Genomic DNA, 24,203 nt, shown 5'->3' on the forward strand with positions numbered 1-24,203 from the left:
GACAATGTAACATGACAAGCCGGAGAATCAGACATTGACACACTGTGCTGTGCACAAGGCAATGAATAAAGGGAATGTGTTCCAACAGATCACCAATATTAACTCAAAAGATCAATTATGCATTCTTTTGTATTAAAAGGGAAGTCAGGGAGAGAAGCGGCATTTCAGGAATGTGTTTGAAAATTGGATTGGCTCAGAAATTAATATGTTGAAAAGCCTGAAATAAGATATGACAGAGCCGCTATGGATATGTCAGACTGGGGTCAAAAAGAAAACCAAAAACCAGTCAAGCTGACAATTAAGGGCTCGTTTACACTTGCTTCTAAATGTGGCATTGGACACGTTATTTTAACGCATTCTGAATGCCAATCAATGCACCTGTCACTAAATAAAATGGTTACCTTACAGTTCTGTTCACATATTGAGTTTGCTTTGCTTCACATCAATTCTACACTGTCGCTTTCTCATCTATGACAACGCTCGTTTACAGCACCTGCAGCTTTTGAGGGGCTTCTATTCAGTGTCAGCTTTGCTTTGTTTTGGTGGTATTGCAGGCAGGGCAGCTTATAGGGGGAGGGGACCACCAGTCCTGTAGGGGGCCCGGGCACAGAGGAGGGCCCAACAGCATGGGGAATTTGTGCATATGGGCAGAGGGGCAATTACAGAAGGAAGCCCTGTTCGGCTCTCTGCAGCAGCTGAAAGTTTCTACCCCTCTTGCCAGCTTTGAGCTGCTATGAGGAGAGACACAGACACAGGGCATCATTCCTGTAATTGCTTCTCTAACCACTCCCTGTTCTGCCTGCTTCTGATCACCCCCCCCCCCCCTCCCCCCTCCCCAGCAGGCTTCCCTGTCCTGTAAAAAAATAAATTGTAAAAAAAATAAACATTGTAATAAATGATTCTTAGACCCCGTTCACACTGGGGCGACTTGTCAGGCGACCTGGTCGCCTGCCATAGAGTAGCACAGGACCCGTTCTAATAGGAGCGACACAAGTCGCTCCGACTTAGAAAAAGGGTGCGGAGCTTCTTTGGGGTGACCTGGAGCGACCTGCATTGACTTCAATGATATGAAGTCCATGCCAGCCGCTCCGAGGTCGCCCCGGCAAGTCGGGTCGCCCCAGTGTGAACGGGGGTCTTAAAAATTTTAAAACATTACTATTTTTTTAATTTTCATTTAGTGAAAATATTGTCTTGATAGTTATTCTGCCAGGTAGGCTATACGGGGCCCCGTGATTTCTAACAGCAGCCCTGATTTCAGGTATGAGGTATCCCAGGATGCGCTGGGATACCAACACCTGAAACAGAAAGACGTCATCAGCAATAACTTCCAGTACATGTGTATATATTCTGGAAGTGTCTGGTGCCAATGTTTCATCTGGTGTACAGCATAGAGCAGCAGGAAGGTGAGCAGGGTCTGGACTAGAGTGGGAGCAACATGGAAACACTATAGTAGAAGTTGAGATGGGATCGGAGAGAGATGGCTGAGCAGCAGAGGATCAGCAGAGCTGGGGGACCAGAGTAGGAGAAACTAGCAGGTGTTAAACATGGTGAGCAGCATGGGAGCAATATAGCGGGAGGTGAGCAGGAACCAGAGAGAGAGAGGGGAAGATCAGCAAACCAGAGGATCACCAGAACTGGGGGTTACTGAGTGGGGGGGGGGCAGCAGAGCTGGGGTACTACTGAGCAGGGGATCTGCTGAACAGGGGTACTAATAAGCTGGGGATCTGCTGAGTGGGGGGTACTAATAACCTGGGGATCTGTTGAGTGGGGGTACTAACGAGCCGGTGTTCTGCTGGGCCCCTTTAAAACAAATAGAAAACTTAACACACACAGGGCATTTGCTAAGCTCCATATAAGCTTCACCAAAGCATCAAAAACACATCAAAAAAGCATGTTAATGGGCGGTAGGTGCTTTAATGTGTGTTAAAAATGAGCCCTAAAAAGGTAGTCTTGCAGGCGAGCACCTAAATGCACAGTTTAAATACACATTTGTGAACTGCCTTATCTGACTGATATGCAATTCTGTTCAGCTACTATGATCCATATGCTACTGCCAGACAGCGCAGACAGCATGGTTACACAATACAGTAGTATTACCTTATGTGTTGCGTCGCCTGCAACTTTGACAGGTAGAAAAAAAAAAAAAATCAGCATCACACTAAAGTAGGAGTATACATGTATTGAAATTTGGTTGGTTCAGCAGGAATTGGCCACAATTCAATGTGTGTCTCTCTTCAATAGAAACAGGTTGTTGGAACGGCTTCTGTTGAACTCTCCAGCAGCAAAAAAATCCAGCTTAAGTCACCAACTCTGTTTACTGTTCTTTGTTATATCAACAGGTTTCTTCTCAGAGTGTGCAAATGCAGCAAGCCCAATAATGACCCCAAAGCCAAGCAACAGTGACTTGAAAAAAGTATTCATACCCCTTGAAATTTTCCACATTTTGTCATGTTACAACCAAATACGTAAAATGGGATTTTTGTACTTAAACCATTTCTCTGAGTTTGACGGACACAGCGCTCCATAAGCCATAATTACTGGGTTATGTTGCTTCCTCCAGGAGTAGGCAGAACAAAAAACACCTGGCTACGCCCATGGCCGTCCTCAGCTTGAAACAGTTTAATAGCAAGCAGTATTAGAAGTATCATCACTCCAGAGGGGTGAGTGCTGTGTCCGTCAAACTCAGAAATGGATTTTATGGTAAGTACAAAAATCCCATTTTCTCTTTTCCGTACATCGACGGACACATCGCTCCATAATTCAAAACTATTGGGACATCCAAAAGCAGTGCCAAAAGGAAAATGAGGGTGGGGAAAATAACCCAAGGCTAAAAATAAGACCCCTTATACAGGACACAGGAGCCTTACCGGGTCACAGGAGCCCAGTCTGAGAAAAAACAAAAAAAAAAAAAAAACCCCTCAAGAGGGAACAGCCCCTCCCAAACAGCAGCCTGCAAAACTTTGCAGCCAATAGAAGCATCTGCAGATGCAAAAGTATCTAAAGGTATGCACCGACGACCAAGTGGCCGCAACGTGGGTTTGCGGGCGTAGAAAACATGTAAACTAAGGAGGGTTATAAGCGCCCTACGAGGAGCTAGAGGGGTCACCAGACCAAGTAAGCAAACTTCTATGGTGAGAAGGACCCCCACCGTAGTTAATGCAACAATGAACTGAGTAACTTCAGCCCAAAACATTTGTATTTTTGTACATGTCCAGAATATAGGTTTGATTTGAAATCTGCAAGTTCCTCTGAACACCTCCACACATTTTATTTAACATGTTGGGTGTCAGATATATTCGGTGTACCAACTTGAATAAAATCAGTTTGTCTCTACTGCTAATCAAAAGAGAAGGGATACTCCCATAAGTCTTCCCAAGCGTCATTATCGATATCTGGAGCATCCGCCTGCCATCTAGCCCCTAGAGTCTCCATGCCAACATAAACCGATGGCAGAAGAGCCTTATATAATTTGGAAGAGGTTTAGCTAACGTGTCATCATGTAACACACTTTCAATGTCTGAAGTGTACGGGTCAAATGGGGATATGCGAAAATTGAAAAGAATAAGCATTGCCGAGCTGCAGGTACCTGAAGAATAAAAAATTAGAGAGATTAAATTTTGCTTTCAAATCGTCAAAATGGTAACAGCTTACCATCAGGACATACATGGCCAAGTGTCCCGATATCCCTAGATGCCCAGAAAGTCGGATCTGGAATAGACTGAAGTTCGGAGAGGGTTGGATTGACCTACAAGGAAGTGTTGGGAGACCAAAAGGCGAGTGCCAACAACACGCTTTTGCACTTTCAACCGCCATGCCCTGTGCACCATGAGCATTGAGAGTGATATTGGGAGCGATACCTGCTGTCCACCATATGGGAGGAGCCCAGGTAAGAAGCGTCCAGGACAACAGATGAATTGGTGTCATCCGAAATAGCCCAGGTGTGGGCATGTGTAAGAAATGCCGCCAGGAAGTACAAGTACAAATCAGGACAGGCTAGTCCACCCAGGGTGCAGGGCCTAAATGTTTTCTTGCTAAACCGGGGAAGAGTGGATTTCCAGAGAAGAGAGGAGAGTAGGGAATCAAATGGTTTAAAAAATCTATTTTTTAGGGATCCACACCGGGGAGGGTCTTAGAATATACAGGAAAACCGGGAGGATTTTCATTTTGATTAAATTATTTCTTCCAATGAGAGAAAGTGGGAGATTGTCCTATGCCTTCAGTCCCTGCTTGGTAGTAATGGGGTGTATAAGTTCAGATGGGAAAAATCCATGACATTGGATGTAATGTTAATCCCTAGGTATTTTAAAGGACGTTGCCCATGTAAGAGGTAAAGTGGGGTCAGTTACTGCTTGCACCTCCTCATCGATGGGTAAAAACTGAATTTTTGTAAAATCTTACCTGTAAAATTCCTTTCTCTGAGTCCTCCGACAGTCGCCGCCTCCAAGTCATCACAATTGGAATGTCCCAAAGCAGTATAGACATGAGGGGTGGGAGACGCAACCGTAGAAAAGGCAACGCAGTACCCACATCAGAGAAAGGAATCTTACATGCACTGTAAGAACCAACTGGGCAACAGCAACAAACAATGCTCAACAGGAGCAACAGCCCAGGAAAGCAAATGCCAACAGCCAGGGACCCAGAAAAAAAAAACAAGGGTCCATCATGGCACAGAACTTTGCGGCCAAAGGAAGCATCAGCTGATGCCAGAACGTCTACTTTGTAGAACTTGGAAAAGGTGTGCACCGACGACCAAGTCGCCGCCTTGCACACCTGGGCCACCGAGGCCTGATGCCAATAGGCCCAGGAAGTACTCAAAGACCTGGTAGAGTGCGCCTTGACAGGGAAGGGCGGAACCTGTTCCTTCAAGGCGTAAGCCTGCTCAATGGTCTGTCTGATCCATTCGGCAATAGTCGCTGCGGACGCAGCCATGCCCTTCCGAGGTCCCTCAGGAAGGACAAAGAGGGAATCCGTCTTCCGAAAGGATTCCCGTAGACTTCAGGTAAACCCTGATCGCCCTAACAACATCCAAAGAATGCAAGGCAATCTCTTTTGGATGTTTAGGCTTCGTACAAAGCGAAGGCAGGACAATGTCCTCATTAAGGTGATAATCAGAGATCACCTTGGGAAGGAAAGATGGGGGTGGTCGCAAAACCACCTTATCCCTGTGAATTATCAAGTAAGGGGAGCGGCAAGACAACGCCGCCAGCTCCGATACTCTGCGAGCCGAAGTGATCGCTACAAGAAAAGCAACCTTTTTCGACAGCAGAGGCAACGACATCTCCCTGATATTCTCGAAGGGAGCACGCTGCAATGCGGACAGGACCAAATTCAAGTCCCATGGAGGTAAAGGCTCCTTTCTGGGAGGAGCCAAATGTCGCACACCTTGAATGAATGTGCGCACCAAGGAATGAGACGCCACAGGGCGTTGGAAAAGGACCGCCAGTGCCGACACCTGGCCCTTAATCGTGGCCAGCGCCAGGCACTGATCCACCCCAGACTGGAGGAAAGCCAAGATTCTCGACACCGAGTAAGAACGAGGGGAAAACCCCCTGGACTCACACCAGGTGAAGTAGGCCTTCCAGGTATGGTAATAGATCTTACCAGAGGAAGATTTCCTAGCCTTGATCAGGGTAGGAATAACCTCAGGAGATAGACCCTTGTCCTTCAAGACCTGGGTCTCAACAGCCAGGCCGTTAAAGCCAGCGACCGTAAAGCAGGGTGGAAGATCGGACCGTGAGACAGAAGATCTTCCCGTAGAGGCAGTCGCCACGAAGGTGCCACTGCCAGGTGAACAATGTCGGCGTACCAGGACCGGCGCGGCCAGTCCGGTGCCACCAGAATCACCATGTGCGGTTCCGAGGCCAATCTGCGAAGGAACCGAGATAGCAACTGAATCGGAGGAAAGGCGTACATCAGACGATACTGATGCCAAGGGGCCACCAATGCATCCGAGGCGTCCGCCAACGGATCTCGCGTTCTTGCCAAGAATCTTTCCACCTTTTGGTTTAGCCGGGATGCGAACAGATCCACATCTGGGGATCCCCACTTCGCACACAGCATCTGAAAGACCTCCGGGTGCAGGGACCATTCCCCCTGGTCCAGGGTCTGGCGGCTCAGATAGTCGGCCTGCCAATTTTCCACACCCGGAATGTGAACTGCCGAGATCGCCGGGACATGAGTCTTGGCCCAAGACAGAATTTCGGTCACCTCCCGGGCCGCTCGAACACTCCTGGTGCCCCCTTGGTGGTTGATGTAAGCCACCGCGGAAACATTGTCTGTCTGTACACGAACAGGCAGGCCCTGGAGACGGTCCGACCACTGGCAGAGACAGAGTTTTATCGCTCTTAGTTCCAGCACATTTATCGGGAGGGAGGATTCCTCCTCCGACCAAGTGCCCTGGGCAGACAGGTTGCCCAGGACTCCACCCCAGCCCGACAGGCTGGCGTCCGTGGTAACCACTGTCCACACCACCGGGTGGAAGGACTTGCCTTCCGCCACCACCGGGGACTGGATCCACCACAGAAGAGCCAATCTGGTCTGGCGACTCAAGGAGACATCCAGATCCAAGGACTGAGGAAGTCTGTCCCATCTGGATCTCCGTCTGGAGAGCCCGCGTGTGGAACTGGGCAAAGGGAATCGCCTCGAAGGCCGACATCATCAACCCCAGGCCCCGCATGCAGGTCCTGAGTGACGAGGACGGATTGTCCCTGAGGGACCTGAGTTCGTCCCACAAAGTCCGGAGCTTGTCCTCCGGCAAGAACACCTTTGCCTGAGCAAAGTCCAGAACCATTCCCAGATAGGGAAGGCGAAGCGACAGAGACAACGCTGATTTCTGAACGTTGATGGTCCATCCGAACTCCTGGAGCGTCTGTACCGTGATGGACAGGTCGCGCACAAGGTCCTGGCTTGCCCTTGATCTCAGAAGCAGATTGTCCAGGTACCCCAGAACCGCAATGCCCTGGGCCCGTAGCAGGCCCAGGACCGGTGCCAACACCTTGGTGAAGACCCTTGGAGCCGAAGCGAGACCGAAAGGTAACGCCACAAACTGGTAGTGGTCCTCTGCGATAGCAAACCGAAGGTACCGCTGATGACCCTCGAAAATGGGGATGTGCAGGTACGCATCCTTCAGATCCATCGAAGCCAGGAATTCTCCCGGACTCAAGGAGGCCACAACCGAACGGAGAGACTCCATTCGAAACTTTCGAACACGCACGAAGCGGTTCAGTGCTTTCAGGTCCAGAATAGGACGCACTTTGCCCTCCTTCCTGGGCACAGTGAACAGATTCGAATAAAACCCCCGAAACCTGTCCCGATGAGGCAGCGGGACAATCACTCCCTGAGCAAGCAGGGCCTGCACCGCCTGATGCAAATCCTGCAGACGCCCTGGAAGCAGATGAAGATTGGAGGGAAAGAATCTGTCCACTGGCCTGGAAAGGAATTCGATCTTGTAACCTGATCGAACGATTTCCTGGACCCACCTGTCCGATAACCTGAGCAGCCAAGGTTGAAGGAAACCGCGTAAACGTCCCTCCACCCCTGAAATGGGTGAGGGCGCCCCTTTAGGCAGAGGCGGATTGTCCCGCCGAGCCGGCGTTGCCGGTCTTCTGCTTACCCGCCCAGGGCTTCTTATGGTTGCTCTGGGGCTTGACCTTGGATTGGTTCCGAAAGGCACGAAAGGACCCCTAAATGGATCTAGGCGCAGATCCCCGCTTGCCTCGGAAAGACTTGTTCTTCGGGTTCTGGGGGAGCATAGTGCTCTTGCCCCCCGTGACGCCTTTCACCAGGGTATCCAACGCCTCGCCAAAAAGGCGAGAGCCAGCATAGGGAAAATCAGCAACTGTTTTCCGTGAGGACTGGTCGGCCGACCAGCTCTTCAGCCATATCAGTCGCCGGGTTAAGCACCGCGACACTCGAGAGGCAAGCCACCAAGGGGGCCTCATTTAAGGCTGCATCACACAAATACATGACTTCTTGGTGGATCTGGTCCACCGTTTCCAGTCGGGCAGGCGGCACGTCATCAGACACGAGGTTGCTTCTAAGCGCCTTGATCCAATCAGCTACCGCCTGAGCCACCATAACGGACGCGAAAACGGGTTTGAGCAACGAACCCGCCACCATATAGGAATGGCGGGCTAGAGACTCCAACCGCCGGTCCGTGGGATCCCGGAAAACCGGAGTATCCTCAGTAGGAACCAAGGTAGCCTTGTTCAGCACAGCCACAGTGTGATCTACCTATGGAGGCACAAACCATCGCGATTCCGTAGCCGGCGCAAAAGGATAAAGCAATTTGAACCGACCAGGCACCACGAATGGACGTTTCAATGTGTGCCACATTTCATTAACAGTGTAATGAAATTCAGCTGGGCAGGGAAAAACCTGCGCAGACTTGCGGGTCCTGTGCGTCCCAAAGGAGGACACAACGCCCGGAGGATTGGGCTCATCCTCTAAATGCAAGGTTTCTTTTACAGAAACAATCAACTCATCCATGGCCGCCCGTTCTTCAGGCGACCCAGAGGAGGATGTGTCAACACCCTCAATTTCAGCCTCCCCCTCAGTCCCCCGGGGGGTCCAAGGATGAGCAGGACCCTGAAAAGGGCACGCTTGCAGCAGCAGCAGCCATATCCCCATCTGAATCAGAAGAGAGAGACAGCCTGGGCCGCTTTCTCGCAGCCCGTTCAGACATCAGCATTTCCATATTTGCCACTAAAGTCGCAACTACAGCAGCCAAATCAGGTTGCAGCGGAGCCACAGGAGAACTGGGGCCCCCCACTAAAGCTGTAGGAAACTTGCTTTCCTGAGAATCCATGGCTCAAGACAAGAAAAAATTACAGTGCAAAAAAATTATGTACTGTCCCCTTAATTAGCGCTGCGGAGTGCGCAGCCCACTGCTACTGTCACAGTAATGAAGACCCCCAAAAGGAGAAAGAAAAACTGAGCCAGAAGCAGTATACAGAAGAAGACCGAGAGAGATGCAGTGCAGAGCCCACAGATCGTTGCTACCTGTGTCCTTTGCTGCCTGAGAGGAAAAGGAAATGCTGCTGGAAGGGGCTGGCTATAAGAAAGACCTCAGAGAAAATGGCTGCCCATAGGAAATGCATTGGAGGCTTCACTAAGATGGCCGCCGACATGCGGCCGAACCGATCGTTCTACAGCCCACAAAATGGCGGCGGAGGGCGCCAAAACGATCTGCATACTCGCCCCAGAGGGGCCATATCCATGTGCATTAAAAAACATGGCGGACCGCGCGAACATACCCCCGCAGCGGTCGCAGCACAACACTCACGTCTGTACCCCCAACATGCACCTAAGGGGACACAGGGACAGGGACCCCCAATAAAAAACATACAAATTTGTACAAAACGAACCCCGCAGGGATCGCACAGGGAGTCACACAGGCACAGACATGGGGACACACAGCAACACAGACTGCCACCCCAGACAGAGGCCCCACACAGAAAAGTACTTACCTGTACCCGATGGCGTGGGGAGCCTCCATGCACGGATAAACCTCTGTCCTCTCCTGACAGGGAGTGCCGTGAGCCAGGGACATGACGCTGCAGCAGCGCAGACGAGTCCTGTGAGGTAGCCACCTCACGGCTGCATCCCTGCAGCGAACAGGGATGGGTCGTTCATAATGCCAGGGCGAACCCATAGCTGAACGCTCGATGGCGGGCTGGGGGTCCATCTGACCCTCAGTGCCCTGGAGAACCAGGGCGGCCAGTCCGAATCCCAGCACCGCATGATCCATCTTCATCCGAAGAATAAACTAACACTAAAGCTGACAAAATAAACAGCTAGTAAAGTGAGAGAAAAAAAACTGACATTTTTCAAAGAAAATCAAATGAAAGATATAGGAAGGCTGAGACTGAAGCCCCAGCACAAGGGAGCCTGACTATTCCTGATTGCTAGGCAAACTAAAACGGAGTTGGGAGTGGTGATGCAGGGGGGGTATTGACCAGATGGGACAGCCCCCGTGGGTGAGTACATGCTATTGCCTTTTGTCTTTTGACTAAGTCTATATGCCTAGCTATTCCTACGGATAGGTGGACAATACCCAATTGTGATGACTTAGAGGAGGCGGCGACTGTCGGAGGACGCAAGAGAAATAAAGATTTCCCCCAGTTTACCCTTAAGCCTGATAAATTAGCATACCTATCTAAAATTTGCAGTGCTGCATGCAAGGAGGGCCCAGGATCATGTAGGAAGAGAATTAGGTCGTCGGCATATAGTGCCCGTTTTCAATTATTGAACTCACCGATAGTCCCCCAACTCCATTAAACTGTCTCAAGGTAAAGGCCAAAGGTTCAATTGCCAGGGAGAATAGGGCTGGCGACAGAGGACAACCCTGCATCGTGCCTCTCTCCACAGCGAATGCAGGGGAGAGATCACCAGTCGATTTGATTTGTGCCGTGGGGGACTGGTATAAAATATAAACCCACCTAAGGAATTTCGGTCCAAATTCGAAGATCTCCAAGACCTTGGCCATATATGTCCAATTAACTGTGTCAAAGGCTTTTTCTATAACTAAAGCCATAAGTATCCTGGTTGCCTTATCCCCTGGGGAAATTTGAAGATGGGTAAAAAAACATAGTTATATAGTTAGTGAGGTTGAAAAAAGACATCAGTCCATCCAGTTCAACCTATGAAAACCCTTTGTAAGTTTAGGTAATTGGACTTGACTGGCATAAATCCAGTTTGATCAACGTCAAAGAGGATGAGGAGCACCTTGAGAAACCTGGTGGTCACAACAACATTGGCTAGCATTTTAAGGTCATAAATTTAATAGGGGTATTGGTCTATAAGAATGTAGTAGGTCCTTCCCTGGCTTTGGCAACAACACAATATGTGCTTAATACATAGTTTGGGGTAGTGCACATGTGGAGTAAAGTGCTTGCAACTTGGGGGCTATTGTGGAAGCATACGTTTTATAAAATTCCCCTGGGAGACCATCAGCCCCCAGTGTCTTTATTATTGTTATTGTTATTATTATTGTTAAGGGATCCAATAGCTGGCGCAATTTCGAGCACTGAGATTGGTGCTTCTAAGCTTTCCACATCTTCTAAAGCTAGGGATGGTAGAGATATCGTGTGAATTTCTTCAATGAGGAGGATCTCTGACTATATAGCGCCCTGTAATAAGAGTGAAACTGCCAAAATATCTTTCAAATTGGCAAGTCTATCTTCATTAGTAGACAATATAGCAGGAATAAGTTAGCAGATGTGGTTCCACCACCAGGTTGGCCAAAAGCCTCCCATTTTTATCTCCAAATTTTAACAATTTACCAGCCATAATTTTGGCATCAGACTGAGTTAAAGTAGTGTAATGAAGAGAAAAATCACTCCTGGCCTGAGCAAGTAGGGAGAACAACGCAGGGGAGGAGTCTACTGCCTTGGCCTACTGTTGCTCCAAAGATGTAGTAAGGGAAGAAAGATCCCTCTTGGGTGCCCTAATAGCTGGAATGTATTCCCCTCTCACGGTGGCTTTAAATGCTTCCCAGATCATCAAGGGGGGGGGCAGGAACTTCATACTTCTCCCAGTATTGGTTAACTTGGGAGAAACGGTCTCCTCCACCATGGTGTCAAGGATCCAACGTGGTGCTAGTCGCCAACAGTCTGGCTGCCTCCCAGGATGGATGCACAAATTTAGCTCTAGACCAGCATGGTTGGAAAAGCCAGCTGGGAGATACTGCACGGTTGTAACATTCGGTAAGACCGGAGCATCACAAAACAAAAAAATCTATGTGGGACCCGGAATGATGAGTGGCTGAGAGATGAAAAAATGCTTTATCCACTGGATGTTTCCATCACCAGGTCTCGGTAAGGCCCATGCCAGCAGCCCAGGACGACAAAGCAGGATGAGGAGAGCGGGCAGGAAGTATCAAGTGTACAATCTAGGATGGTATTAAAATCGCCCCCTATCACCAGTTTGGCAGCCTGTAACTGAGCAAGTTTTTCACATATAGCATAAAGAATGGTGTAATCAAAAGGAGGAGGTAAGTTTACATTCACAAAAGCCTATAGGGTGGCACGTATGTTCAACTTTAAAATAATGAATCTACCCCCTAGATCTATGATAACCCGCTCCACTGTAGCAGGCAAGGATGTATGTAGCATGAAATGCCTGACGTACCCAGGATCGTCTGAGAGCCAAGGTCTTATTACCCATTAAATGGGTCTCCTAAAAAAAATAAAATATGTGGTTTATGGAAATGTACTTATTTGGAAGAGTAAAGATCTTTTGAATTTATCATTGAGGCCACGGATATTCCATGAAATAAGTTTGAGCTGTACAATGGAAATCAGGTATTTAGGTTTGGGTGGGATAGAATATAAACCCAGTAGGCCCTGCCTGCCCAAATAATGACAGAGGAGGCGCCATCATGTCATTACCAGTGGTGTATCCACCATAGCCATATAAAGACCTTGTACCATAAGAAAAGAGCAGCTGAGCAGGTGCATAACTAGTATAACAATTTGACGCCCTATGGCCTAGCCAAAACCCCAACACTACCTGGCTAAGGCAATTTAATTCCCAAAACATAACCAAAGTTCTGCAGTACAGTCGATGGGCAACCTAATAGTTACCAACAGGTCCTCTTCTCCCAACAAGGCCTTGACAGTCCATCGACAGCAGTGTAAAGGCTGAGGGGAGGGAAGTAGTTTCAAAGAACTGTAGAACGTCTGAGTCTGTACCATATAAAAGGATATGTATGCTTTTCAACTAACACGCTATCAGTATAGGGCTCCCAGGCTGGATCGCCATGGAGAAAAATGAACATGTCAAAAAATAAAAAAAACAAAAAAGAACAGGGGTATGATCAGGCCATGAAATCCATCTCCCATATAGGAAAACTGCCGCAAACAGTGAATAGCAGAACATTAGGAAATGGTAAACTTAGCTCACATATGCCACATAATTGCCCACAGCTAAGGGTAAAACTGGTTGAAACAGCAACAGTTCCTCCCTTAGGAAAAATCTGTTGTTCAAAAAGTATATAATCTTTGACCAGACTCTGTTGACTCTGTGGCTGAACCATAAAGTCTTCATGATTAAGCCCTGAAAAGGGGTGAAACATCATAAGTCAATAAAGGTTTTTGATGAGAGGAACAAGGGAATGATGCGCTGAATTGATATTGGGGAGTGGATGGATACAGTTGGAATATTGCGCCTTGCATGTGTAGCTAAAGTCAGCCTGGAGTAATAACTCAAATTTAATTCCACTGTGGGGAAAAAAGCAGGGGGGGGGGGGGGGTTCTAAAACTTTGCGATGAGAGCTGATAACTCCTGCAATGCATAAAGTTGACCTATCGGAAATGTCTTGTTTTTTCCTCCCCTCAACTAAAACTCAAGCCAGAGCTGAGAGGGGGGAGATACAACTGAAGTACCAGATTTGATGCTTCATATAAAACAGGCAGATCCCTTTATACATGAAACTAGGCGCTGTAATGGCACATTTCTCCTGCAGCACTTCTCTGTTAGATCAAACCCCTTGAACTTCTCCCATACAAAGTAAAGTGCGATGGAATTCTGTAGCATGATGAAGTGTAAAGTAGTAGCTCAGAGAGGTTTAAGGTCAGCCATCTTCTCTTCTCTAAATATTTATACGACTGACATTTGAAGTCCTATTTAAATAGAACATCACATTTCCCCTGAGTAAACCTTCCCATTACACAGCGCTCACCTGTTTAACATTATTAGTAGCTGCCTTCTTCATCTCGTCGTGCAGGCCCCTTGAAGTCTTCAAGTCCTATATGCAAAGTGTTGTACTGATTAATAAAAAAGAAAAGCATACAAGGGAAAAGTAGAACTGTCTCTATTGCTAGCACTCACTTTATCGGGTACCTGCTGCCACATATCAGTTACACAACTTTATTCAGCAAGACGCTGCACAGGACACCACTGATGTGCAATAACCTACAGTAACCAATCAGTGATTGGAGCAGAAGAGTCTTAAGACCATTTACTTAGGGCCAGTGTTAACAAGCTTTAGTACATAATATCAGGACTGGCTTTCTCCCTATACAAGTTTATTGGAACACCAAAGCAGCTTGAAATAGGTCAAAGGCACATCAAGGAGGTCCACTGCAGGCCAAATGCACCCATCAATGAATTCTGAATGATCTCAGTGGCAACGCAAACTGTAGACAAAAGCACACTGTATTTTCCTCCATCACCACAAGCCTGTTAACATAAGACTCACTCTAATGGCAAGCAACACCCTTAACTGTGTATTCTCCAATCTATGCACTCCCTGCAACCGTCAGAAAACTGTCAGTTTGACAGGGTCTTCAACCAATTATTCCTCCAAGCAGCAAGCGATTACCTATAGAAACCTTTGCAACTTCAACCATTTAACGTCTGCCCCATAGCAGTTTTACTGCTGCAGGGCGGTTCTCCTGTGCTGAATCACATATAAACGCGATTCTGCACTTCCGCTTGAAGGGGGTGCACACACGCAGTCGGCAGGCCGCTTCTGCTGTCCTAATTCACAGCAGAAGCCAATCTGCTGGTGCCGGGCAATGGATGTTCACCGATTGACGGCAAAACACAGAACTGATGAGATATGCTGATGTTAACAAGGCATCGCTCAGTTCTGACGGGGGACGGGGGGGTAATCAGAATAGATTCTGACTCTCTGCAAAGCAGGTACTAGAATTAATCTCTTCCCCTAGTAAAAGCGTCACACTGTACACAAAAACACTGTCGGGGCATACAGTTAACCCTTTGATCACCCTAGATGTTTAACCCCTTCCCAGCCAGTGTCATTCGTACAGTGACAGTGCATATTTATTGCACTGATCACTGTGTTAGCATCACTGGTTCCCACAAAGCGTCAAAATTGTCAGTGTCCGAATGTCCAGGGCTGTCTTTAATATTGATTGGACCCTGGGCAAACATTTTCATGGGCCCTCCCAAATCCACTTATCAACTATTATCAACTATTTATAGGCAGTGCAATCTCAAGGGGAAGCTGCCTTGGGCCCCACAACAATGACTGGGCCCAGGGCAGCTGCCCCTTTTGCCCTGTGTTAAAGACTGCCCTGCGAATGTCTTTAGCAATATTGCAGTCCCTATAAGATGCTAATCCCTGCCATAATTAATAAAATAAATACATTAATAAAAATTACATAAATCTATTATATGGTTTGTAGACGCTATAATGTTCCTGTAAACCAATCATACGCTTATTGGGATTTTTTTATTACAAATATGTAGCAGAATTAGTGCCAGGAAAAGGTCTTCTAGAGCCCTGGGCGAACATGCCTAATTTTCCCCCCAAAATGCGTGTAAGTAAAAAAATAAAAAAGGAAAAAAAAACTATTGCTGTTCGACTAAAAGTAAAACAAAACAAAAGTGGAGGCCAAAAGGATCAAAACACAACATTTACTTTATAGCCGTAGGTCGGACACAGGAAAGCGACACAAAACTATTTTGAAAACCAATTTTAGATGAACAAAATCTCTTTACAGTCACAGGTTTGGACATATACGGCACCTTTAAGAAGAATTTGGAGATATCGAAGAGGCGCTGACTGCAGGCTGTGAAGCAGGGGTGACCCTCTTGGATGCCGTGCTTGTGTAGTGTTTTAGACACCACCTCCCTCAGCATCTGAAGAAAACATAAACAGGAATTCAGCTGTTATGATGATGATATTGCTGTGTTTAGACGTTTCTGGAGACAATCACATCTGACAGCGGATGTACATTTTGGATTAAACAGATTTATTTAGGAGAGAGAGAACAAAAAATACAAACAGAACTTAATCTAGTGATGTGCGGCAAACCACAGACAACCTGATTGCTAAGATTTCACATACAGGAGTGAATGATTGCTCAATTGTAGTATTTCACAATAATACACAACGGTTGCTACCACACAATACTAACCATAAAGAGCCATTCCTTCAGCCAGCTAAGAAAAATGGGTAATCTCAAGTTACTAAGTAAGCAAATATGGCTTTGAAGTGCAGCTCCAAAGTTTATCGCAAGGCAAAACTTTATAGTTTTTTAAAGAGTGGTAAGGAGTAAAACTGCAAACACAACGAGTTTTTTCATTCAACCAGCTGGCTGAATGAAGAAGAAGAAAAAAAACCAAACACACACACAAACCCAACAAACACACACAAACCCAACAAACACACACACAAACCCAACAAACACACACACAAACCCAAACAAACACACACACAAACCCAAACAAACACACACACAAACCCAAACAAACACACAAACAAACCCAAACACAAACCCAAACAAACACACACACAAACAAACCCAACAAACACACACACACAAACCCAACAAACACACACACACAAACCCAACAAACACACACACAAATTCAACAAACACACACACCCAACAAACACACACACCCAACAAACACACACACCCAACAAACACACACACCCAACAAACACACACACCCAACAAACACACACACCCAACAAACACACACACCCAACAAACACACACACCCAACAAACACACACACCCAACAAACACACACACCCAACAAACACACACACACAAACCCACACACACAAACCCAACAAACACACACACACAAACCCAACAAACACACACACAAACCCAACAAACACACACACAAACCCAACAAACACACACACAAACCCAAACAAACACACACACAAACCCAAACAAACACACACACAAACCCAAACAAACACACAAACAAACCCAAACACAAACCCAAACAAACACACACACAAACCCAAACAAACACACACACAAACCCAAACAAACACACACACAAACCCAACACACACACACACAAACCCAACACACACACACACACAAACCCAACAAACACACACACACACAAACCCAACAAACACACACACAAACCCAACAAACACACACACAAACCCAACAAACACACACACAAATTCAACAAACACACACACACAAACCCAACAAACACACACACCCAACAAACACACACACCCAAACACACACACCCAACAAACACACACACCCAACAAACACACACACCCAACAAACACACACACCCAACAAACACACACACACCCAACAAACACACAAACCCAACAAACACACACACACACACAAACCCACACACACAAACCCAACAAACACACACACACAAACCCACACACACAAACCCAACACACACACACAAACCCAACACACACACACAAACCCAACACACACACACAAACCCAACACACACACACAAACCCAACACACACACACACACACACAAACCCAACAAACACACAAACCCAACAAACACACAAACCCAACAAACACACAAACCCAACAAACACACAAACCCAACAAACACACAAACCCAACAAACACACAAACCCAACAAACACACAAACCCAACAAACACACACACACAAACCCAACACACAAACAAACCCAACAAACACACACACAAACCCAACAAACACACAAACCCAACAAACACACAAACCCAACAAACACACAAACCCAACAAACACACAAACCCAACAAACACACAAACCCAACAAACACACAAACCCAACAAACACACAAACCCAACAAACACACAAACCCAAACCCAACAAACACACAAACCCAAACCCAACAAACACACAAACCCAACACACAAACAAACCCAACAAACACACACACAAACCCAACAAACACACAAACCTTACAGATCCCACCATCCATACAAGCAAGGTAGAAGCAGGAAACTGTCCCTCCGTGCTATTGTATTCATTCCAGCAGGGACTTTCCTCATCAGAATGGCGGATCAAATACTGGTTTTCCAGCAGGACTGTTCAACGGTTTTACATTTTACATTCACAGGCAAAACCTAACTAAGGCTGGCCATACACAATACAATTTTCCCTTAGATTTACCAAAACTATATAATATGAGGTCATACCTAAACACTTTCAATTTGTATGCAATCAGGCAGGCCCTTGCACTACATAATTCAAGAAGAAAATTGTATAATGTACAGTAGAGCTAAGGCTAAACTTGCTCTGCACCACATTCTTAACCTAATCTATCTAATCCTGTAAAGCAAAAAATCACTGCGCTTACCTATTCTGCAGCCGATCCGGTCCGGTCCCACGACGAGCTGTCAGTGGCGGCTTCAGCGTGGAGGCGGGTGCAGGAGAGGCACTAGACAATGGAAGCCCCATAGTAAGTCTAATGGATGGAATACACGGGCCGAATATCGCCCGATCATTCGACCACCGACTTATGAAAGTGTTCATTGGTCGAAATCGTTGCAAACATACACAGGCCGAATATCGCCCGACTGTTTGACCGCCAACCATCAAAACAGTGCATGCGTGATGTTCTACAGATTTTAAATGAACGACCTTAAACACCAACGCATAGAATATTGTTCGTTCGCAAACGAGACAGAATATTTTCGTTTTTTTCAAACGGGATTTTTCGTTCACCATATCGATATCGGTCACTGATGGCTGGGCATTAAGGAGTAGAATATCGGCCGATCCTTCACTGAACAGAAATTTTCGGCCGATTTTCTTATCGTGTATTCCAGCCATAACATTTTGCGGTTACAATGATCATCAAAAAAAAAAAAAAAAAAACCCTGATCCCTGAACCCAGAGTAGCACAGTGTCACGTCACTATAGTGACAATTACCACTCTGATGAAAGTAAAAAAAAAAAAAAAAAAAAAAAAAAAGTGAAAAAAAAAAATATAAAATATACATAAAATATACATAACAATTGTGACAAAAAATTGCAATTTAAAAAAAAAACTCACTTTCCCTCTTAACCAAATGCCTTGGGGTGTCTACCGTCCAAAAATGGGTCATTGGGGGGTGGCATTTCCCCTGTCCTGGCATTTTAACCACTTGCCGACTGCCTAACGCCGATCTACGTCGGCAGTCAGCCCCTCACAGGCAAAGTGACGTAGGGCTACGTCACTAGCTTGTGAGGGTCTAGGGAGCGAGCGCGCGCCGCCGGAGGCGCGCTCCCGCTCCCGCGGGGTCACGGACCCCCCCGCGCGTGTGACCAGCGGACCCGATGTCCGCCGGTCACTCGGCGATCGGCGGGGGAGAGGGAGAATGTCAGGCAGCTTGTGTAAACAAGCTGCCTGTCATTCTCCTCGCTGTAAAGACACTGATAAACGGATCTAGTATGTAGATCCGTTGATCAGTGTCCTTACAGCTCAAGCCACAGCCAATCACAGTAGAAAGCACGCCCCTAGGGATACACACAGCCCCTCCCTTCCAAATAAAGTTAACCCCTTCACAACCAGTGTATTTTTACAGTAACAGTGCATATGTATAGCACTGATTACTGTAGAAATGTCACTGGTAACCCCAAAAGTGTCACAAATGTCAGTCAAGGGTCCGATCTGTCCGCCCCAATGTCGCAGTACCGCAAAAAAAAAAAAAAAAAAAAAAAAAAAAAAAAAAAAAAAAAAAAAAAAAAAAAAAAATCGCAGATCGCCGCCATTACGCGCTAAAAAAAAAAAAACAAAAATGACAAAAATCTTTCCCTTTGTTAGTAAACGCGATAACTTTTGCGCAAACCAATCAAAATACGCTTTTTGCGATTTTTTTTACCAAACATAGGTAGCATAAAACAAATTGGCCGAAAATTTAAAAAAATTTTGATTTTTACTTTTTTTTGGGGGGAATTTCATATAAAAAAATGTGAAAAATATTGTTATTTTTGCAAAATTGACGCTCTTTTTTTGTTTATAGCGCGTGATAAAAAAAAAAAAAAAAAAAATCGCACAGGTGATCAAATACCACCGAAAGAAAGCTCTGTTTGTGGGAAAAAAAGGACGTCAAATTCGTTTAGGTACAGCGTCGCACGACCGCGCAATTGTCCGTTAAAATCACGCAGTGCCGAATCGCAAAATACCCCCTGGTCAGGAAGGGGGTAAAATCTTCCGGGGCTTAAGTGGTTAAGGGCCTCAACAAATTAAATAGGCCATCAGTGCCTTGGAATTGATACATTTTCTAATCTACACAATTAGGCAAGCTGTATTTTTGAGGGTTAATTTAGATATCGAACCACCACAGTTCTCTCGGTCAATCCAAAATGTTAATAAACCTCAAACCTGAATATTTTAGAGATAGTAAAAGTGAGGTTTTGGCTTTCTTAGGAGAATATCTATATACACAATTATTGGGAAACTATTGGTGTGCAAAATTATTGAGTAACTAAGACCCCCGTTCACACTGGGGCGATCCGACTTGCCGGGGCGACCTCACAGTGCGGCCGGCACGTACTTCATATCATTGAAGTCAATGCAGGTCGCTCCAGGTCGCCCCAAAGAAGCTCCGGACCCTTTTTCTAAGTCGGAGCGACTTGTGTCGCTCCTATTAGAATGGGTCCACAGCTTCTCTATGGCAGGCAACCTGTCAGGCGACCAGGTCGCCTGACAGGTCGCCCCAGTATGAACGGGGTCTAAATGAAAAATCACTTGTTTATTTTAGGTTTCCATTGTATTTTATTTATGTTAAAATGAGTATAACAAACTCCTCAAAATAACAAATAAAAATTTCCGTCATTTCAAAAAATTCAAACACCGCTGGATTACACAGAGCAGGGAATCTCCAGCTTACTCGGCGGCTGCAGCTATACGAAGTCCCACCACCTGGACCTGTGAGACAGTACACTGGTCCAATGCCAGGACATGTGACGTCTATCATTGGAGCCGGTCCTGGAGGTGGGACTTCGTATAACAGCGGCAGCCTAGTAGGCGGGAGATCCCCGCTTTATGTAATCCGGCGGCTCCAATCTCCATGCAATGGCGTGGCTGCTGATGGGCACTGATCGGGTTGCAAGGATGGGCACTGACCAGGCTGCAAGGATGAGCAATGGGGAGGCTACATTGATGGGCACTAATCAGGCTGCAAGGATGGGCAATGGGGAGGCTGCATTGATGGGCACTAATCAGGCTGCAAGGATGGGCAATGGGGAGGCTGCACATGGGCAATGGTGAGGCTGCATTGATGGGCACTAATCAGGGTGCAAGGATGGCCAATGGAGAGGCTGCAAGGATGGGCACTAATTAGGCTGCAAGGATGGGCAATGGGGAGGCTGCACATGGGCAATGGGGAGGCTGCATTGATGGGCAGTAATCAGGCTGCAAGGATGAACATAAAATATGGGGGGAACACATTAGTGTCCCTCACTAAGAGCGTGGGACTTTAGATGAGATGTGGCCGGTGTGTACATGATGATCATTTGGTGATGCATATACAACTGCTGGTAAGCATAAAGGAGCATATGATAAATCATCATGTGTTTATTAACATATTTCATAGCACTTAAACATTTGTACAGCGAGTATTCATAAATTGAGACGGGGAATGAATAAATATACACAATGGTAACATAATACAATCATAATAAATAATACATAAGTTGAAGAAAATACCAACATGTATACAATATAAAAGATAATTTGGTTGGATGCCTGTTGTATATAAGCTATCAATTGAAAAGGCCTCTTGAGCTCTACGTGTTTCGTGAAACAAAGTTCACTTCCTCAGGAGCAGGCTCATTTCGATCTCTAAAAAATATATATAAAACACATTGGATAGCCTCCAAGAAAAAGGCTGATTTATGGAGCAATTCTGTAAATTTGAACTTACAAAAAGGTGAACACTGCAAAGAAGGGGGGGCTGGAGGCCACCCGAGTATACGTCCATAAAGGGAACTGAGGGAGTAGAGATTCCGCACACGACCTGGGCGCAAGGTCCATGTAAAAAAGTGAATTTCCAATAGAGGTCATATAGGGCTGGAATAAGATGTATATGAGAAAATAATTAGTAATAGGGTAAATCCATGTAATGGTAAGAAGGTACAAAACTAAGCCCACAGGCAAGGATAATCTGGCATAGAATGGGTTACATGGAAAAATAAATGAAATTTAAGGACATAATAGATAGTAGGATAAACTATGATAATGGTTCACTTTTTTAATTCACTTTTTTACATGGACCTTGCGCCCAGGTCGTATGCGGAATCTCTACTCCCTCAGTTCCCTTTATGGACGTATACTCGGGTGGCCTCCAGCCCCCCCTTCTTTGCAGTGTTCACCTTTTTGTAAGTTCAAATTTACAGAATTGCTCCATAAATCAGCCTTTTTCTTGGAGGCTATCCAATGTGTTTTATATATATTTTTTAGAGATCGAAATGAGCCTGCTCCTGAGGAAGTGAACTTTGTTTCACGAAACGCGTAGAGCTCAAGAGGCCTTTTCAATTGATAGCTTATATACAACAGGCATCCAACCAAATTATCTTTTATATTGTATACATGTTGGTATTTTCTTCAACTTATGTATTATTTATTATGATTGTATTATGTTACCATTGTGTATATTTATTCATTCCCCGTCTCAATTTATGAATACTCGCTGTACAAATGTTTAAGTGCTATGAAATATGTTAATAAACACATGATGATTTATCATATGCTCCTTTATGCTTACCAGGTTGTATATGCATCACCAAATGATCATCATGTACACACCGGCCACATCTCATCTAAAGTCCCACGCTCTTAGTGAGGGACACTAATGTGTTCCCCCATATTTTATGTTTATACATTCAGGGATGGAGACCCCGTTGCACAGGTCTCATATAAAGTCCCATTTCCCTCTATTTTCCTGATTTGTCCTTTTTCCCTATCCTCCCCATTTTTCCTCATACCCGCTTTAAATTAGGCTGCAAGGATGGCCAATGGGGAGGCTGGAGATGGGCAATGGTGAAGCTGCATTGATAGGCAATAGTGAGGCTGCATTGAAGGGCACTGACCCCTATTTTGCTTCAAAGTTCTTTATTTAAAATTTAAGTTTTTCTCCAGAAACGTCCCTCTTAAAATTAAGGTGCATGGTATACGTTGATAAATACCATAATTTGCGTCTTTTTCTCAACACATTTCTTGTGACACCGTTAACCATTTGTAACAAAACGTTTGATGGTTCTGTGATCACGCCCCAATTTCTTAGCAATTTCAAGAGTGCTGCATCCCTCTAAAAGACTTCTTACAATTTTTGACTTTTCAGAGTCAGTTAAATCACTTTTTTGGCCCATTTTGCCTGAGGAAAAGAAGCTGCCTAATAATCATGCACACCTTGCTATAGGGTGTTGATCTCCTTAGGCCACACCCTCCCTTATTAAACAGACATCACCTGATATGCCTAAATCCAATAAAATATTCACGTTTATGCAGCTCTGAGTTGGGACAATATATATATAAAAATCATGATTTGGTCAAAATACTCACTTGTCTAATAATTGTGCATACAGTGTACACTATTGTCAAAAGTATTGGGACACCTGTCTTGACATGCGCATGAACTTTAATGGCATCCCAGTCTTCGTCTGCAGTTATAACAGCTTCAACTCTTCTGGGAAGGCTGTCCACAAGATTTAGGAGTGTGTCTATGGGAATATTTGACCAGAAGCGCATTTGTGACGTCAGGCACTTATGTGGACGAGGGAAAACAGAGAGGCCAATTCACTGCTCCAGGTGAGAGGTGTAATCCTGAGGACAGGTGGGAGTGGGTGCTAGCCTCGGCTCACATACGTGTACACAACTTGGGAAATAAATTGGCTGCACACCTCCGCCAGTCCAATAGATTTATTGAAATATGTATAAAACTGCCACCAGGACAAGGACACAGACCATGAAAAGGTTGACGTGTTTCACACTGACAACATGCTTCGTCATAACCTAGGGGGATACTGAATCCACACTTCCTAAATAGTAGCCACCCCCACCTATCACAGGTGCTGGGTGATGTGATCAGTTCCCCATGTGTCTTGATGAGCAAAAAAAAGTGTTTCACATACAAAAGTGAATCACCTATGAAAATAAATGAACACAAATACAAATATTTACAATATAAAATACCAATGAAAAATTAAACAAACCACATATAATGCGAGTGAAAGCAGAAGAAAAATAAAAAAATTCAAATTGGGAAAACAAAAAGGATGGGTCCAAGCTCATGACCCTCGAAGGAAAAAATAGAAATAAAAAAAAAAAAAAAAAAAAAAAAGCATATCGAAAGGTTTTTGTTTTTAAATTCTATATAAAAACAGAATCTGTCTACTTGGAGGTAGACTAGAAAGTGTTAAAACAATACTAATAAATACACTTTGTAAAAGTCAAAAATATCAAAACCACATTGGATGAGAAAAATCAAAACGTGTGCATGAATGGCAAGAG

At 45.5% G+C, this 24,203-nt stretch overlaps 1 protein-coding gene across 1 annotated transcript in view; it reads right to left on the minus strand.

Moving 5' to 3' along the window:
* Positions 1–24,203, minus strand: part of MTBP (MDM2 binding protein) — a 146,817-nt gene that overhangs the window by 2,844 nt on the left and 119,770 nt on the right. Inside the window, exons 20-21 of the mRNA XM_082257933.1 lie at positions 15,496–15,609; positions 13,682–13,747 (exon numbers count right to left, since the gene is read on the minus strand). Of these exons, the coding sequence (XP_082114059.1) occupies positions 13,682–13,747; positions 15,496–15,609 (180 nt within the window). The remainder of the gene's footprint in view (positions 1–13,681; positions 13,748–15,495; positions 15,610–24,203) is intronic.

The sequence above is a fragment of the Pelophylax lessonae genome (genome assembly GCF_965119305.1).
Source record: "Pelophylax lessonae genome assembly, chromosome: 5".
NCBI classification, from domain to species: domain Eukaryota; kingdom Metazoa; phylum Chordata; class Amphibia; order Anura; family Ranidae; genus Pelophylax; species Pelophylax lessonae.